Source organism: Lemur catta, chromosome 5 (assembly GCF_020740605.2).
Source record: "Lemur catta isolate mLemCat1 chromosome 5, mLemCat1.pri, whole genome shotgun sequence".
Classification (NCBI taxonomy): Eukaryota; Metazoa; Chordata; class Mammalia; order Primates; family Lemuridae; genus Lemur; species Lemur catta.
Window position 1 is genome coordinate 50,106,764 of NC_059132.1, and position 19,393 is coordinate 50,126,156.

General features: G+C 43.2%; 1 protein-coding gene across 6 annotated transcripts in view; it reads right to left on the reverse strand.

Annotated features, from left to right (window-relative positions):
• The window catches only part of PHACTR1 (phosphatase and actin regulator 1), a 499,845-nt gene that overhangs the window by 229,884 nt on the left and 250,568 nt on the right, over nucleotides 1-19,393 (reverse strand). Inside the window, exon 1 of one of the 6 annotated variants that reach the window (XM_045551752.1) lies at nucleotides 13,499-13,751. The exons of the other annotated variants lie outside the window; for them this stretch is intronic. Within the exon in view, the coding sequence (XP_045407708.1) occupies nucleotides 13,499-13,751 (253 nt within the window). Of the gene's footprint in view, nucleotides 1-13,498; nucleotides 13,752-19,393 lie in introns of those variants that run through there. 6 annotated transcript variants of the gene reach the window in all.

A 19,393-nucleotide genomic window follows, 5' to 3' on the forward strand; every position in this document is an offset into this window, starting at 1 on the left:
ATGTCTGTTAACCAAAAATCACTGAGTAAATATGTTCAGCAGAAGTGGGAGCATTTCTTCTCGGTTACTGTGTTATAATTTTGGGCTAATAGCTTCTAGGGGGATAGAAAAAATTCACAAAGCAACCTCACTGTTCTGTGTTTCTGCATCTCTCACAAGTGGGAACATATTTAATCAATACAGTACTTTCTATGGAAGGATTCTGATGCAGCACGTTAATTTCCCTGTAGGATGTTAGTCACCCGTGACACTTTGCCAAAAAACCCAAAACCAAACAAGAAGCGTCTGTGATCAAATAAATTTGGGTAAAGGAGCACATACACCTTCTTCTTGGAGATTTACAATGCACACAGGCATATCAAGGGCTCTGAGCTTACAATAGCTGCTTACTTTGCTCAGCTCTGTTTTCTACACTAAGGTGATCTTGAATTTCCCCACATATCATTTATTACCATCCTATGGAGCAAGTGCTATGTGGAATGCATTTTGGAAAATATCTCATTGAAGTTGACAAAAATCTCAACGTTGAACTTTAGAACTTGAAGTATAAAGTTTGTCACTGTAATCAGAGCTGCCTTGGGACACTAAATAGCAGAGAAGCACAACACAACCTCCGCACCCCCATTCCAACTTCAGAAGCCCTGGGCGGGAAGAGCACTGCTTTTGCTGAGCTCTGTTGCAGAACACAGACCCTAGAACTGGGCCGAATCGTATTTCCAGTTGGTATAAAAGACAAATGGAAGAACTTGTCTCTTCTACCTTATTGCCTTAGAACTGGATATAGCAGTACCAACCTCAACATTATGAGACACAAGGGAAAAAATTATTAGTTTCTCACAATCGATAGGGGTAACTTAAATGTTTGTAGGGAAAAAAACACCCCAACAAATAGTGACCCTGAATATCCATAAGGAAGCAAAAGAAGAGAGTATTTGCAAAAGACCACCAGAGAAGGTACACAGTACCCCGTTTTTCCCAGCCACTTCCTGACTAGTCCCTAATCCTCTCCAATCTTTTACACCTAAGGCAAAGACCCAGTTGTTCATTTTTTAAATTCTGTGATATCTATGGATTTAGTTGAATAATCTGGGACTGAATTCTGAAGAGGATCTGCACTTCCTAGAAGACCTCAGCCCAGTCACCTTTCCTTAAGACTATGTAGCCTTTGTGTTTTTGGCAGGAAATGGCCATCAGGAGGTACTTCAGTGTCTCCAACAGCCTCCAGGAGATTGCTCTTCCGAGTTGGTTATTGCTCTGTGACCTGCACAGTCTGAAAAGGGCTGCGCCGGCCGTGGGGTGAGGACACGCACAGCCGAGAGCAGTGTAGCAGCAATGACGCTGCCATCTGTTCCCCCAGCTCCAGGGCTCCCTCTGTGCTTTCACCTTGAGATGAAAGGCCATCACGCTGCTGCCCTGTGAGTCACACACACAGCCCATTCAGCCCTCCGTTCTCCCGCCAACAGTCACTGTGCGCAGAGAGGAGAAGATGACAAGCAAAGAGAAACCCATCTCCTTCCTCCTCTGCAATCTACAAGCCAGCACTGTGGATTTAAAAGCACAAAAGCCCTTGTGTTTTTTATTTTTGAAAAGTCTCCAGGCGCCTCCTGCATATTTTGAAGACCCTCTGGAAACAAGTCAGATCCTCCTACCCCTGGCCATGTATGTAGGAATGACAACGGGGGCAGGGATCACCAACAAGTGTGATGTGTCTGCGCCAGCTGGTGTGGAGGCTACTGGAACCGAAACTTAGGAGCCTGATTCCCAGGGGTGCTCTGCTTTCCTAACCCTCCCTGGAGGCTGCTAATTCCTTCTCTCTGGTAAACACTGCCAGGAATTGCACTCTTAGGATTTTGCAATAAAAATAAGCTTTGCTTGCTTTCTAAAATCATGGTGGAAATCCTCCCAGTAAAAGCTGACTGAGATTTTAGGCTATGGTATTTCCAAAGTAAATTTGTACCATTTCATTCATGGCTAATTATGTACTTGGAGCTAGTAAGGCACACTGACCCGTCTGTCATATTTACGGCTTAAATGCTAAATGTCATTCCTGTTTGGGCCTCAACACTTGCTTATAAAGCCAGTGGGGAATTTCAGAGCCATGAACAGTGTTAAGAGGGGAGCAAAAGGGACTATCCACCTGATCTAACTTCACCTTAACCAGTTGTTTTTAACACATTAACTGCCATGTGAGTTGTATTTAACTCACACTAGTTTTGAGCCCGGGCACTCGTGAAGCCTATGTAACTCATGTCTCTTCACCTTGGGAGCCCCATGAAACTATTTTTCAAGTTGCATGTAACTCATGAACAAAAAAATAATAAAGTTTTCATTAAATTAGAAAATATCATTTGTTTTCAAAGTTTTTATTCTATTTTTGTAAGAAAATACCATGGCCCCAAGGAAAACAAAAATTTTCTAGTGTGGCAATCAATGTATTAAAGATGTAATTATTAATATTGGCATGAGATTAAACATTCCTCCTGAAATAATTTGAATCTAAAAATGTTATATTCCTGCCCATTTATATATGATATAATGCAATTTTTTAGCCAATATATGCGAGTTTCCAAAACTAACTCTACCCTAGGATGTAGCCCCCCTGCCCCCCCCCAGACAAATAACATCTGGCTTATTTGGTCACACCTTATTTATGTTACAACCTACCCTATTAGATGTCATCTTCACAGAATTAAAATTTGGGGTGTAATGCCATCTGTTATGAGGTGACATTTATATTCTAGAGATACAATTATCACCCTACCACACACCATATCTCATCGAAATGTAGGAGAGCAGAGAAGAATTTTTAAACTGTGATTCTGGAAAGCTCCAGGGCTGCATGGCACTGCCTCAGGGCAGGCCCACCACGCTCCAAACCAGAGCAGACCCCCTTTTATCTGCCTTATATCATATATGGGGTCTTCTAAGATGCTAGTAAGTTTTCTTCTTCCAAAGAATAATTCTTCTCTGTTGTTATATGTTTATCTTTACTTTTATTTCCTGAATATAGATATGACTTTTTTAAATACATCCCCCTCCCCTTTTTTTTGCATTCTAGAAAACCTTTAAAAATTAACCTAGGCATGCAGCCTAATGACTACTACACTCACCAGGCACTCCAAACCATTTCTATTGTTTTACTGCCAGAAATCTGCATTTATATTCACAGATTCAACCTCAAAGACCCAGGGCAAGAATGGGAGGGGTGCAGTAGCCCATCCCTTCTATTCCCACTGCAAAGGGCATTTTCAGCAGCAGATATTAAAATCTCTTCTTCTGCATTCAGCTTTACTTTGGGTAGTGGTGTTCTGGCCACAGGCTGCTTAATAGTGCATGAATAATTCATATCATGGCTAGTGGGAAACTGCCGCAGACTATTTGTTCTGGACATGAAAACATTACGGCTTTGGGCAGGCAAAAAGGTTTGCTGTGTGTTCATTCTGGGATGATGAGCTCCTGTCTGGTGGTGTGTTTGACTTTTCAGTGGGGTTGGTGAAGTGACTCATAAATCAGTGAGTGACTGAAATTCCCAGAGGGCAATTCTTGAACGTGTGGCAGATCAGGGATGTTCCTGTTATCAAGAGCTGCTTCTCTATGCATCCTCTCATCATGCGGATTAGCTGGGCTTATCAGAACAGTGACAGTTTGCAAATGTAAACGAACTTTACCTAGTATGGTATCTCCCGGATATGTCAGACAAACACTTGCCCAGAGACAGACTTAAAAGTCTCGCAAAAAAGGACCTAATTCTGGTAGATGCCCAGCCTGTTGGAGAGGGGTGGTTGCTAACTGTACAGCAGATTTCATTCCTCAGGTTGTGCCAGGACATATTAGTGCCAACTCTTACTGAGAACACTTTCAGAATCTGGAACACCACGCCGTGGTGCATCTCTGGATAACTCAAACTAACCAGGAACCGAGTCTAGTAAGCTGGTGTTCCCTTTTGTCTTTTATTTCCCATAACCAGAAAAATTCAATTCAGTTTTGCTTTCCCCTTTGTGTGCCTGTTTCTCTCTTTCCGCTCATAAACTTAGAGCAGTGCTACTGTTCTGAGGAGGGCACATCCAAAGTAGCTGGTGCTTCATTATAGATTGCCATTGTACTTGCAATAACATCAAAACTGAGGTTAAGGGTGGCAAGGGAAGCAGAAGCTTACAGCCCTAAAAATGAGAATTAAAGAACAGGAATTTCCTGCCTCCCCCCCACCACCACCAAAAGCCACTGCTGAGGTTACAGCTTGTTTAGAAGATAATTATTTGATTTTATAATTACTTTTGTGGGTTGCAAAATAATTACTATGGAGGCAAATCTCCCTGTGCCAAAATAGCAGAGGGGATTGTTCTAAAGTTCACACCGAAACAATAACAGCGTCAAGATGGTTAACTCTTAGGTGGGGGATTAGAAAAGCCATCCCTCCGCAGAATGCGCCAGCCTGAAGCCCATATAAAGGTCAGGGGGCGAGTGGGAATACTAAAGATACTCCACAAACTGAATTCAGATGAGTTCTTTCTTTTTAGGTTGATTTTCATTTTAAACCTGTCCCTTTGACTACACTAGGACATCAAATTGGCTTTTCAAAAAACCGAAGCTGCAATTCAGATGAATGACACAGACAGTGACTGGACATTGGATAATCTAAAGGGTCTAAGCTCAGACGTGGTGCTAAAATGACCAGCAGTGGTACTTTCCAATTACAGGAACTTTGATGGAGCCAGGGGCCAGCAAACTATCTTTTTTAAAATAGCCGAAAAGTAAAATATCTTAGGCTTTGTGGGTTTCTGTTGCAGCAACTCAGCGCTGCAGTTGCAGCTCGGAAGGTGCCATAGACAGCACGTAAACAATTGTACGTGGCTGTCTTTCAGTAAAACTGTATTTATGGACACTGACATTTGAATTTCATATAAGTCTCCGGTGTCATAAAATATTATTCTTTTTTCCCCCCAGCCATTTGAAATTGTAAACATTCTCAACTTATAAACATAGGGAGAGGGCCCGTGGGCCGGAGTTTACCAACCCTTGATCTAGATGGGTTTTAGGTACCTCAGTGAACAGAAGTAAATTCATTTCATAGGTAGAAGAAACTCAAGACAGAGTGACCCAAGGACAGGCAGAGGGCATCAGTGGTCCCCTAGGCCCCTAATTCCAACCAGACACCCCAGACAACCTCTTTTACTTTTTCACGAATGAACAGTTTGCTTTGTGTGTTCATTTTTGCCCACATTTTCCTGAGTGATCCTTTTCACATTTAATCACTTCAAGAAGTTAAACTTCATTGGTCAAAATAACTAGTCTCTCCTCTGAGGTTCGGTGGTCAACTCTCAGAGGCAGCTGAACGTGGCTGCAAAGGCGGAAGCTGGAGCCAGAGAGAGCCTGGCCGAGGCAGCGTCAGCAGGTGACACGAAGAAGCTCTGGCCGCTCTGATTCTCTGGCCCTCTTCTCTAAAATGGTCACGATAGTAATCCCAACCTTAAAAGGTTGTTCTAATGATTGCAAAGAAATAAGATATGTGAACTATAAAGTGTAATGTAAATATATTTATGTAAGATGTCTAGGTTTTCTAAATTCACTAATTTTCTTAAATGCACTGAATTAACCCTTTTCTTGGCCATCAACTCAGAATCTTCTCATTTTCTGTCTTCAAAGTCCTCCAGGGTGGCTATAATCCAAACCACCGATAATAACAAGTGTTGGATGTAGAGGAACTGGACTTTGATACATTCATTGCCATCAGGACTGTAAAATGATGCAGCCACTCTGGAAAAGAGTCTGACAGTTCTTCAAATGGTTAAAGAAAGAGTTACCACCTGATCCATCAACTCTATTCCTAGACACACATCCAAGAGAAATTAAAAACATATGTCCACACTAAAGCTTGGATACGAACATTCAAAGTGGCATATTCATGTAATAGTAGCCCAAAAGTGGAAACAACCCAATGCCTATCAGCTGATGAATGGATGAATAAAATGGGGTATGTCCAAACAACAGAACATTAGTCAGCCATAAAAAGAAATGATGTTCTGATATGTGATCGAGTGTGGATAAACCTTAAAAACATTATGCCAAGTGAAAGAAGCCACGCACAAGGGACTCTATATTGCATGATTCCACTTAAACGAAATGCCCAGGATAGGGAAATCTACAGACACAAAAAGCAGATCAGTGGTTGCCTGAGACTGGGGTGAATAGGAGGACTGGATGGAAAGGCTAAGGGCAACAGGGTTTCTTTTTTGGTGTAATGAAAATGTTCTAAAATTGATTGTGGTGATGGATACACAATTCCATGAATATCTTAAAAGCCGCTGAATTATATGCTTTAAATGAGTGAACTGTATGGTGTGAATTATATCTCAATAAAGCAGCTAAAAAAAAAAATTCCTCCAGGGCATCGTGCACGCTGTCATGGAGCAAGTCCCAGCTCCTCTGTGTGGTATCCAGGCCCGGGCGTTTGGCCTCTACCTGTTTCCCAGCCTTCCTTCTCACCACTCCCCACACTTCCATGCCACCCCAGCCACATCAATCCACTGTCCTCGTAGTTCCCACAGTAAATGGATACACATGTATCGACTACATCAATAATTAATAAATTAACACGTAGTCACATATTGAACACATTGTGTTAAGTGCCTGACATCTGTGCACTACTCTAGGGACTAGAAATACAGCAGTGAAGAGAAGACAAGACAGACCTCTGCTGGGAAGTCTACACCTGGTGCCCTCCTTGGGCCTCTTCATCTTTCTCTGCACTTGCTTCTCATCCTGCCTCGAGTGACTCTTTTGCTCTGCCTCTCTGCCAGCCCAGTCCTACTCATCCAACACAGTTTAGCTCAAGGGCCATCTCCTTCCATGTGACCTCGCTGGCCTTCTCCCTGGAGGAGGAGATAGGTTCCCCACCTGTGCGCCCTTGGCACCCGGAGCCTACTGCTATCACAACAATGTCCCTCACTGAGTGTCCCTAAGGGCAGGAACTCATCCTTTATCTCTCTGCTCACACATCAAGTTCGTGGTAGGCAGCCGTGCTTCGTACGTACATAAACAAATGACCATGCTCTATCTTTCCTCTGGCCTTGAGTACAGAAACACTACAACACTGAAAACAAGCATCCCATGATTTCTCATACATGGTCTACTGCTAATATTCTGGCTGATTGTTTCCCCTGGGCTGAAAATCTCTAAAATTCATTTCTTCTTTTCCAAACCAACAATTAGTTCCTAGTGTTCTTACCTAGAGTACTGCAACTTCTGCCTCCTTGGACTTTCCTTTTCTCCCTTACAACCTGTGAGTTGAAAGGAAGGTCACCTCTTCCCCAGCCCCCGGCTACCTGGCTTTGATCACACTGAACACCTGGCACAGGTAGCTGGCCCACCGGCAGTACCACACGGCACACTGTCAATGGCGGCTCCTAACTGGCGCAATGTGCCCCCTCCCTTCAGTCTTTCAAGTACTTCTTGAAACCCCAAACACCTAGTCAAGTCCAAAAAGTTCTCACCATTTGTATATTAGTTAGCAAACTAGAGAAACGAAAGTTTGCCTACCAAGTAAGTACCGATCCCTTCCACCCACCTCCAATAAAGTTTTATGTATATATTTTATCTTTTAAGCTATTCAGTGTGATTATTTTTATCTCCTTTAGTCATGAGTATATTTTAAGCTAAAGATTTCACAAATATTTTAAATATATCCTCTCCTAAACTAAGTGAATATTTACAGATTTCTGTAAAGTATCAGAACAATAGGACAGAAGGGAAAATTATTAGTAAAATGATGTGAGTTTAAAGTTATGCTAAAAGTAAGACGCACTAATTTTGAATTGCTGGTGATTGAAAGTGTATTATTGGACACATTTTGAACTTGTAACAGCAAATGTGTAATCTCTGTCTTTTGAGTGCTCAATGTCTTGGAACACCCTTTCTTGAGCCATGAGCAGCCATGGAGCTGGGTCCTTTGTCTTGTCTGGTCCCTAGCTAGGCACTACCAGCAACACCATCATAAAAACTCACTCAAATTTGTTTCAAAATAATACAGGAGTGGGGGAATCTAAGCGATGTGTCTATCGAGGTTAATTGTCCTATTCTGTCTACTTCTGCACATGTACAATTTTTCATAATAAATTTTTAAAAAGGTAACTTGACTATGTTTCCTCTGGTTAAAAACCCCGTGCCATCTCTAGTGCTTAGTGAATCCAATCTGAACTCCTTTGTAAACTGCACGAGGCTCTTCCTGACCTCCCTCTTGTGCCCAAGGTAGAACCTACCACTCTGTCTGACTCCAAAAAACAACCACCTGCTCTCTTAGACTTTTAAAACTTCTGTGCACATATATGTCTACCTTTTTATCTCCCTCTGCTTTCTTTATGATCTTACTGATTTTTATATTACCAATGCCTAGGATGGTACATTGAAAATGCTTCACAAATACACTGGTTAGAAAAAAAATGAAATGCCCCAATATATTTCCAGACTAACTCAGGTCATTTTCCACCACGTTCCATGCATTCTACTTGAACTTTTCCCCTTTCCGGAAAATGCCATGCTCTTTTACAGTTTGGATCACTTGCATATAGTTTTTCCCTTACCAAAAGGCCCTTCCCCGCCTTTATCGGGAAAACTCCTCCTTTAGGTCCTAACAGTCCAAATGCCACCTCTGAGAAGACCTCCTGCCTTCCTCATACAGTTAATGCTTGCTCTAATAACTTAGCAGCTTATTTTCCTGCTGTCACTAAAGTCCAAATTCTTCAAAGGCAACACTGGTTGCTGTACCTCTTGGTATCTACTCCTAAGCTAAGAAGGCCCTGTGCATACAAGCTGCTAATTTTACAAACAAATGTAAGAAAATCAGACAATAGCACAGATGTTTGAGTACATGATAACATAATAGAATTATAAGAGTCCATCTTGATTAGAATTTCCCCATTTCCCCACTCTGTGCACCCTTTCTTAACATCCTGCTAAACCCACTTCTCTTCCCCACTGTTTCTTCCACCCAATATATGTGGTATAGCCTAAGAAACCACTGGATCTCAACTTGACTATTGTTTTGATTACTCAACTAACCCAAAAATGCTTAGTCATCATAAATTTAGATACATATGTGAGTCCTTTTACCTAGAACATACCAGTCATGATTGTTTAAACTTTCAAGCAAAAAAAAAAAAAATACTTTTGTCAACATGAGCAATGTTGAAGAAGTTTTTTCCTCAGTCTGATCCTTACCTCACCTGCCTTATTAGAAATATATGTTTTAACTGTTAAATGTAGAGAAAAATTGGGTGCTTTCATCTTGGACCCAATCCAAGGAAGTTTAATTATAGAAGAGGCAAAGCAGCAGTGCAGCAGGAGTAAAAAAAACCCAAGGCAACATTGAACTTGGCGGTAACGATACAAATGATAGTAATCACAGCTAATATTTCTCAAGCACTTTCTCTTGCCAGACACCATGCTATGTGCTTTGTACCAATTATCTCATTTAATCCTCACAACTCCATGCAGTAAATAATATCATAATATCCTAAAATCACCCCACTAGCAAGAGGAGTGGTCATTTGAGAACAGGCGTTGAGATTCCAGGATCCAACTCTGGACCATTATTAGAAACTGCTTCCCTCTTCAAGGGCAGGTTCTGTTAGCAGCCCTGACACTAAATGGTGTTTTGACCTTGGAGGAATGCTCGCCTATTCTTTATGCACCTTAATTTTCTCATCTGCAAAATGAGGGATGCCACCCACAGAAACTCACAAGGCAGTATCTCCTGAAAGGCCCTCTTGATGAATGAACCCAACAGGCAGTGCAACAGAAGTACTATGACAAATTGTCATTTCAAAAGTTCATATTGGAGTCCATTAGATGACATGCTAAATATTTCTAAACCCTAACATAAAACTTGGAAATGCATCTAGCAAGTCCATGGATTAGTGAATTTGTATGTAAATGTTTAAAGAGAAATCACACATAGAGAAATGAAGACAACCCTGATGTATGGATGCATCACATGTAAAAGGCATTGACTAACAGTTGCAATCAATGTCTTGTTGCTAAAGCTGTCATTTTATTACTTTTTAAATGTCACTATAAAATAAGACTGAGATGCTTCAAAATATTTCTAAAAACTGTTAAAAACTGTTAAAATGGTTTATTGTGATTAAAATTACATCTAAATGCATAATTAACGAGGCTATAATTGTTAAAATAATTCCTCACTATTAACAGACTCAAAAGGAATTCAAATGAAAATAGAAAACGTATATGAAATTATATACAGAAATACCTTGCATTCTGGAATAGATTTCTCTTAAATTTGATTTTTAGCTATTTGTAAATTCAATCATATTTTCCTATTAACTTCCAGTATAAGTTCAGTGATGATGTAGCTACGTTTCTTGTAGCTCTACAATATCCATAACTTCCAACTTACTACTTAGCTGTAAATTTCTCTCTCTTTATTTCTACCAAAGTCAGCTGCTCTATCAAGTAGGTATGGCAGGCAAAAAAAAAATTTTTAAATGTGCCAGGAAATTCTGCAATTCCTTCTAATTCTTCATCATAATAAACCTAGCTTATTGAGACTGCACATGGATACAGCAAACATACACAGATATGAATACACACAATATCTAATTTTCTACATGCAATGTATGTGGCAGAGATAAATGCCACCCAAAAAAATCAACTTGATAGTATAGTGGAAAGTGCCTTGGTTTTAAAGTCAAACAGATGAGGGTTTGAGTCTTTGTTCTACCTTGTATTTGCTCTGTGGACCTTCTACATAAGCTTGTCTCCTCACCTGAAAATAGCTTCAGTATTGAACCCAAACAGCTAAGATGGAAAAAAACACAAACCATCTCTGGCCATTAATGGTGAATTGTATTTTACATTTTGTTTTGCTTTTTAAACAGAGAATTGCTTAAAACAGCAAAACATCTTTAATACTAGTTAGTATGTACCAGGAACTTTTTTTTTAATACTCTTGAGTAAAAAGATAATTGCTAAAATGTAATTTTACCTTTTACAACCAGCTCAGTAACCAGGAATACTTTATCTTTTAAAGTTTATTCTTTAGTCATAGATTGTCTTGGAACTGAAAGTTATTAAAATATGCTTTAAATATGTTTAAAATAACTGTTATTTTATATATAAAGAAATTAAGTATGAAAGAAACTCAGTCACCAGTAACTTTGTAAAAGTTCACCTGTGTAAAAGTTCTACTAAGGGCTTTCCAGCTGGACCAGAATTTTCTGTGATTGCCACTAAGTGGCCTCTTCAGTGCTGAATGAGGAACCAGACATATTTATGGCAGTGGAGGGACACAACAGAGGTACGCCCTACCGTAAGAAGCATCTTCCTGCGTAGAAAGCCCTTACCAAATAGGACACTGGGGAAATCGGTTTGCATCACTACAATCTGGACCATACATTTCTCTTAAAATAGCTTGTGCTCCTGGCATACAGAAAACATGACGCAAATTGCAAATAGCTTCTACAGAACTTACCTAAAAGAACCTCTACTCATTACAAACTATCACAGAAGGTCAAACCTTGTGAAAAGTGAAATTTATTTGAACTTCTTTTCCTTTTATAGTGGGCAGTGCTGCTTTGGGTTCTGGCAGTAAAACATGGGTTAAACTCCTGACCTCATTCCATTTCAGTGATTAAATGAAGAGTGCACCACACAGTAGGTTGGTAGGATTACACAGTGTAGAGTTAGGCAAAAATTAGTCACTAAAAAGATACAATCTCCCCTATTTAAGAATCTGAGATTAAATACTTGAAGCATATCAAGTGATATGTGAACGTCCATACATAGCTCCTTAGGCCATTCTGAAGTGTTTGAGGCTGTAAAGATGATGCATGTTGTAAGAAGATATGTGTGGTAGGTTAAAATACACACCTGCCTCCATAGACGGTATAGACCATATCTTTACCAGTGATAGATTTCGTAACTACATACGTAAACATACATCCCTAAGTACAGACATATACCTCTCCTTACTGAGGCAGCATTCAGAGATACCAATTGAAATAAACCCCCAAGGTTGCAGAAGCAGCCCATTTGGGGAGTGATTCAGTCAACAGAGAGACTGACATTTATTAAGTATCTTAGCCCGCATCTCGTGCTCTATTACATTATATGGGAAAGGTCTGGCTCTGCATCATCTGATTAATCCATTTGTATTCCATAGGTCTCTTATCAGCTATGCAGTAAGCACAGGAATCCAAAACGTCAACATGTGCCACTCAGAGCCAGATACCCTCCCCTACACACCTACAGGCACCTTAGTGTGTTTTGTGCGTGAGCCTCTCTCCAGCGCCGTCCCAGTTTTCCTCTTGGACGCCTGGTGCCGTCCTCTCCAGCCTCCCTTGCATTTTAATCAAAGAAAACTCTAATTATGCTAGCAGGACTCTAATTTCGAAAAGACATTAGCCAAGCCACAGTCACTACATTACTCTGCACTTCAGAGGCCGACAAAGAACAGGAGGGATCCTAAGTAACATTCGTTCTTCCAAAGGGACCAAGCGAAACCTGCCTGACGGATAGGAAGATCTGCCCGCCCAAGCAGGTGTGCTGTCAGCGTCAGGCTGGCCAGTCGCTAATGCGTTCCCTGTAAAATCTGCTGCCTAAAACTTTCCCACAACCTTCAGCGGCCCCGCGGAGCCTGCTCCGTGAGCTGCTCCCGAACCGCGGGGAGGCTCCCCCGAAGGCGCGGCCACACAGGCGCGTCCACATCTGCAGAGGCTTCTGTCTGGTCCGCGCCCGCTGTCCCTCGTTCTTTGCTGCCCCTGCCCGGAGTCGCCGGCAGCCTGCACCCCCTCGCAGCCCCGCTTGGGACCGGATCTGCGTGGAGCTACTCGGCTCGCACACACCCCGGCTCACTCGGAAGACGCCGCCGCACGCCCCCTCCCCCACCGCGCCCATTTTGGCCACCAGGCACCCTTCCAAGAGGGACCCGCAGCGACACTCCAAAATCACAGCCATGTTTTACTCTAAACAGACATCAGTCAACAACTCCACAAGTCTCTAGGACGTTGGCGCCGCCGCCGCCGAGGCCAAACCACCTCTCCAAACCGGACCCACCCGAAGGAAGCCCACGTCTGTAACGCAGCCGGCAAACCCCGCACCCCGCCGTAATGCGAGGACTGGGGAACAGTGAAGAAGCCCCCGGCGGAGCGGGGTTGGGGGCGAGAACAGGTATAACATCTTTTCAAAAGCAAATCATATTGCCGCCGACAAATCTCCTAAAACCCCACCTTCACAAATGGAAATCCCAGAGTTGCTCCTTTAACTGTTTCAAACCCCTCATTGTGGGCAGCAGACACATCAGTGGGATATGCAGGGCTGCGAGCCCAGTGAGGGCGGCACTCCGCAAAGTGCCGGGCGGGCGGATGTCCCCGCAGTTCTCCGGGCAGCAGCCGCCGGCGGTGTACCCAAACTGGGGACAGGCAGGGCCACCTTCCCGCCTCCCGCGCTCGCCGCCGCCGCCGCCCCGACGGGCCCCGCCACTCACCGTCCCGGGCGTCCTCCCCCCGACTGCAGTTGCTGCAAATGTGTTTGATCTCCTTGCCTAGTTGACAGTGGATCACAAAGGACACGTTGTTGTTGTTGTTGGGGGCGGGCTCTTTCAGGGGCTTCATCCTCAGCAAATAAAAAGCTTTCTTTCGGGGCTTCTCGGCGCTCGCGCCTGGCACCGCGCCCTCCCTGCAGCGCGGCGAGCGGAGCGCAAACCTCCCCGGCTTCGCGGCGCCCGTGGGCTCCGCCATCCGGCCCCCGCGCGCTGCCCGTCGCGCCCCTCCGCCGGGCCAGCATGCCCCCGCCCCGCGCCGCACCCGCCGCTCTACAGGAGGGTCACCGCGGCGGGGCGGGTCAGGGGCGGGCGCCGAGAGGGTCTTGACCTCGCCGACCTCGCCGCCGCCAGAGCCAATCCGAATCCCGAGGCCCGAGCGGGGTGTGCGGCAGGCGCTACCGGGTCCTACCTGCCACACTCCGCTCCCACCTCTCTCGGGGTCTCACGTGCACAGCCTCCTCTGGCAGCCCCACCCCTCCGTTAATCTCAGCACCGGCGATTTAGAGCCTGCTGGTTTTGCAGCCACCTTCACTCTCAAGAGGGCCAGAACGCCGGCAACCTCCCCCAACCCCACCCTTTTCTTCCAGCCTCAAGCTGCCAAACGAAAGCAAGAGATGTGCCACACACAGAAGGCACGGCGCCGGGGGCCCTCGGGGTGGAAGCGCCTCTCTAGGGCCACAACAAATTACCGTTCTGTGGTGGTCCAGCCCACTGCCCTTGACTTTCACTGGAGCAGACAACCTGTTACAGCATAATTGGTATTTTCACCCCCAATATAAATTCCCCAACCCAAAGGGGACCTTGCGCCAGCGTCATTAAAAAAGAAAAGAAAAGGCTGCTTTTATTAATACTCAGAAACAAAAACAACTTGCAACTTTGGGATCCCAGTTAATTTGGCCGAATATACTCCAGCTGTTTTAGCACAGTGACTAAGGCTTAGCAAAGCAAGGACATCTACCAAGATTTCCAAAGAGAGAACAGTGTCTTAAATAATGCAAATCCGTGGCAAAATAATTACAATTATTAGTTATTGAGGCCTGATTTATTTTGTGTGTGTGTTTTTTTTAAAAATCGCTATATCTAGTAAACCACCAATTCATACAACAATCCTAAGACTCAGATATAGCCAGCCCTGCATCACCTTTTAGACAGCTAAGGCCCGTTATCACTGTTTCCTTGAGCGCTTATTTAAAAAATAGAGATGGGGGCCCGAAATCCTGGTATTCTGGTTTAGTGGGTCATTGTGGGGCCCAGGAATCTATAGCTTTAACAAGCTCCCCAGGAGATTTTGATGGAAAGCATAAATGGCGATACAGGTGTTTACAGCCAGGTGTGTCTGCCTCCAAACCTGTGTTCTGTCCATCATACCCCATTCCCTCTGAGTCACACCCTTGTCCTCCTTTCCAGCCTACCAGAACAGCGTCAGTTAAAGAATGCACTGTCACTACCAGTTGTTTCCAGGAATTTCCCCAAAGCTAATTCCACAATTTCCTGTGACTGCCACTTCCACAAAAGGCAAGTGATTGCTAGTCTCCCTCCAACTGGGCAAATTCTACATGTATAGCTCACCTCACAGGTAAAAAGGTCAATAATCCGGTGGGGATATTACTGTATTAGCAATATATTTCTGATCACTCCAATTCTACCACACTATCATTTATACTACTTCTCATCTGCAAAATATTCTGCCCATATCAGCATAAGAGTTTCATTCATTATGTAGTTAGGAGAGTCAGGTGTCCAGCTGCCATCACCTGCCCTAGAGGGGTACACAAGTGGAACAAAACTCTCTTTAATTAGATCCCAGTCCCTTCTGGTGCCCATCCAGGCCTTTGGTGACTATGCCCCAGCCCCTCCCCTGGATTACCAGCCAGACCAACCACAGGTGAATCTCACTACATCCGTTCACATCAGATTCATGGCACTGGATCCCTGGCTAAGTGTAAGCCTTATCTTAGAGATAACAAAGGACCTGTTATACTGGTTGAATGCAGAAGAGGATTTTATTGCACTGTGTTATGGGCAAACACTTGTTATTCTCTTTTGCTAATCCTCGGGCCCTTCCCCCAACTCCATCACCTCTTAACTCCCTTCTGAAAAGAGGAGAGGAGGTTGTGTGTATTTATCAGCAAATTACATTTTTTCTTAAATGTGTTTTTTAAATTGCATGCCTTTTCCACCTTACTCTCTGCCCCACAGGTCAGAACGGTAGATCTGCAGAAACCCCATATGGCCTCATTAAAACAACTGAGCCTGAAGCAATCTTGTATTCACTTGCCGAATACTAAACCAGACCTAAGGGCTCTGTGTGTCTCTATCTTAATTGGCCAAGTGGCATTGTGATTGTAGCATACAGAACACTGACATAGCCACTAGCTTAGGCTCAGATATTAAAGGATGTGCCCTGAAGTGTGAGGGCCTTTTATTCAAGGTAAGTGTAGGAAAGGTCTAAGGTTTACCTTGGAGAGCCATTTCCCTTGTTTGGCAATTCATCTTCCTAAACTGTCCTCCCTGGCTTTCCAGCCTGTAACAGTGCTGTCCAATATATGGCATCCACTAGCAAGATGTGGCTTTTTACATTTAAATTAATTAAAAATTTAAAAAATGTATAATTCAGTTCCTCAGTTGCACTAGCCTCGATTCAAGTGCTCAGTGGCCGCGTGGTGCTAGTGGCTAGTGTATCAGGGCAGATTATAGCACATTACTGTCATCATTGAAAGCTGTATTAGACGATGCTGCTCTTAGAAGATGCTGGCATTTCAATGTCTCAGGCTGAATTCAGGGATGATTAGTTTAAGTTTCAGAAGCTAAGGAATGCTGTTGCCTATTGTTACCACACAAGGTGGGTGAAGAAAGGCCCAGGATGGCATATACCTTAGTGGTGGCAGCAGTTTGGAAGCTGGTGGCTGTATCCAGTACCTGCCGGCACCACCTTGCCTCAGCAGAGCTGATGTGCATGTGTGTCCAGCATTTTTTCTTGACCTGCTCTGAATGTCACCTCAGTGAAGCCTTCTTCTAGGGCCTGTTGTTTATAATGTCCTTATAGCTCTTGATGACAAGAGATGTCTTTTAGAGAGTTGGTGTTGGTCTCATCTTGTAAGACAAACTTATGTTGAATTATGACCCATTTAACTGTAGCCCAGCTTGCTTGCTGCTGTTGGTAATCATCTCCCTGCACTGATGTAAGAAAATGGTCATCTTACAGCTTTCTAGGGAAAAAAATGTGGGATTTTTTTTTCACTCTTAAAAGGAAGATGAGAAAATATCTAAGGGAAGGACAGCCCTGTGCAATCATTTATAACAGGGGTCCCAACACAAGGCCTAAGTAGCTAGCATGGAATTTTTACCCAGATGCTCTAAATGGTAAAGAGCCCCTGTGATCACTCTTAGTGTAACTTAGCTGCATGACAATCTCCTTCCCATTTCCCTTTTTAGATACACTTAACTTACAGATCCCTTCCTTGAAACTTGTTTGGTGCCCTAAGATCTCCTTACTCAAAGTGGGATTCCCAGGGATCAGCAGATCCCAGTTACTCAGGAGCTTGTTGGAAATGCAGCATTTCAAGCTCTAGCTCAGAATCTGCATTTTAACAAGACCTCGAGGTGAATCAGATACACACTGAGGTTTGAGAAGCACCCCCTAGGAATCAACCTACCAGAGAGACACATATTTTGGTTCCAAAGTACAGTCATCCCTTGGAATATGGAGGGGACTGGTTCCAGGACAGCCTACGTATAACAATATCCACACGTACTCAAGTCCCATGGTCAGCCCTGCGGAACCCACACATAGGAAAGTTGGCTCGGCTCTCCATATATGCAAGTTTCACATCCCCCAATACTGTATTTTCAGTACGAGTTTGGTTGAAGAAAAGCCTCGTATAAGTGGACATATGCAGTTCAAATTCGTGTTGTTCAAGGGTCAACTGGTATGTCATGGATAGGAGTACTGATTTCATGGAGTTTAAAATTTAATGGGAAGGAGTATGCTCAGTGAAAGGACATGTTAGAAAATAGGTGTGTAAGTTTGTAGCTAGGAGTAGCCACGGAAGACTATGCATTTAATTTCTGAGTGGGGGCCACGTGTAAAGGGAGTTCTGCTGTGATGGATGTCGAAGAAACAGAGTGTATGCAGGAGAAGTTCCCTGGGAAGTGATCTGAAGCAGTTGGGGACGAGAGGGGTGGGGGTGGCGGTGGCAGCACAGAGAGAATGCAAGCTCACAGACTGGGAGTTCATAGGGCTGGAGATGCTCAAACATGGGCAGCCATTGGCCGGCAGGACCTGTTATAAGACTGCACATGGGGCTTTCCAGAAGACCCCACCATTAGGGTGATTTCAGGGCAAGCGCAGACCTTGAAATCCCCTAAGTCTGAATGTGAGAAGCAGGGTCAATCTACTTTGAACTGAGGTTTTGTTCAGTGTTCTGTTCGTCTATGTTCTTGACTGTTTTTGATGCCCGGCAGTTATTAGGCTTTAAAGAAACTCACAACGTTAATGGTAGAAATTTGGAAATACTCTTGAAGTGCTTTAACTTTTAATGAAAAAGACACAGTAGAAATATAAAATATTAAGATCTACACAAGGTGAAATAATGGAACCACTCAAAGAAGTGTACTTAGATAAAAATCACTGGACATATTTGATGTAAGAAAAGATTTTTTAAAATCTTTTTTTTTCTTCCTCAGTATTTTTTTCTTTGATTTAGACTCAAGCTATCTATTCCATTTTCCTCCTGCGTCTGTGTCTCCTTTCTTGTTCCTATCTTCCCTGCAGAAGGTTGAAAGGTGCCCCCCCTCCAAGATATGTCAAATCCCTGGAACGTGTGAATGTGACTCTATTTGGAAAAAGGGTTTTTGCAGATGTAACTAAGTTAAGGATCTTGAGATGAGAAGATCATCCTAGATTATCTGGGTGACTCATAAACCCAATGACAAGTGTTTTTATAAAAGACACACCCAGGAGAGAAAGAAGAGGAGAAGACATTGTGAGGAGGGACTTGGAGACTGGAGTGATGCTGCCACAAGAGATTTACTCCAGGAGCCTCTGGAGGGATCTTGGCCCACCTTGAACTTGAACTTCTGATTTCCAGAACAATGTGAGAAGAAATGTCTGTTGTTTTAAGTCACCAACCTTGTGGTAATTTGTTACAGCAGCTCTAGAAAACTAATACAGTCACTAAACATTAACAACATGTTATATTCCTACTACAAGAATAGCATCTATTTTTTTTCCAGGTTTTATCTAAATGTGCAGTATGTTAAAACCAGAACTGCAAGCTAATCTACAAAGTGCAAATTAAGAACAAGGTTAAAAATTACTTCCAAGTGGTTCATGAACACAGAGTGGTGCTGCGCTGCTGCTACTTTTGTATGTATGCATGTTGTCTGGAGGGTGTTTTTGTTTTTTTTTTTTCTTTTTTTGCATAAGCTAGAATGGAATTACAGAATGAAATGGAAGTAGATTGTCATTATGAGGGGATACAGCTTCCAGGCTTTCTCATAGTTAACATAATACATTTATATTCTCAGCAGGGAGATGTGATCAGAGCTTGCTGTGGAAGGCTAGTGAAAATTCTTTAGGCAATTCATTGATGTCTAAGTAGAGCTCACATTCAGCTCTTGTGCGCTGGCCCAGGTGGATGGATTGTTTATGGCCGGCATCTATTCTAATAGGTTGAATATACTTTCTGACTCTTGCAAGTCTAGTTGTAAAAGATTTTGAATATCACTCCTGCAGATAAAGATTAAAAAGCAGCCAAACAATTGGCAAGTTTTTATTCCCCTAGAAATAGGCCTTTCTACCACACTAGTTTTCTTCAGACCATCTTTTAGGGCCTA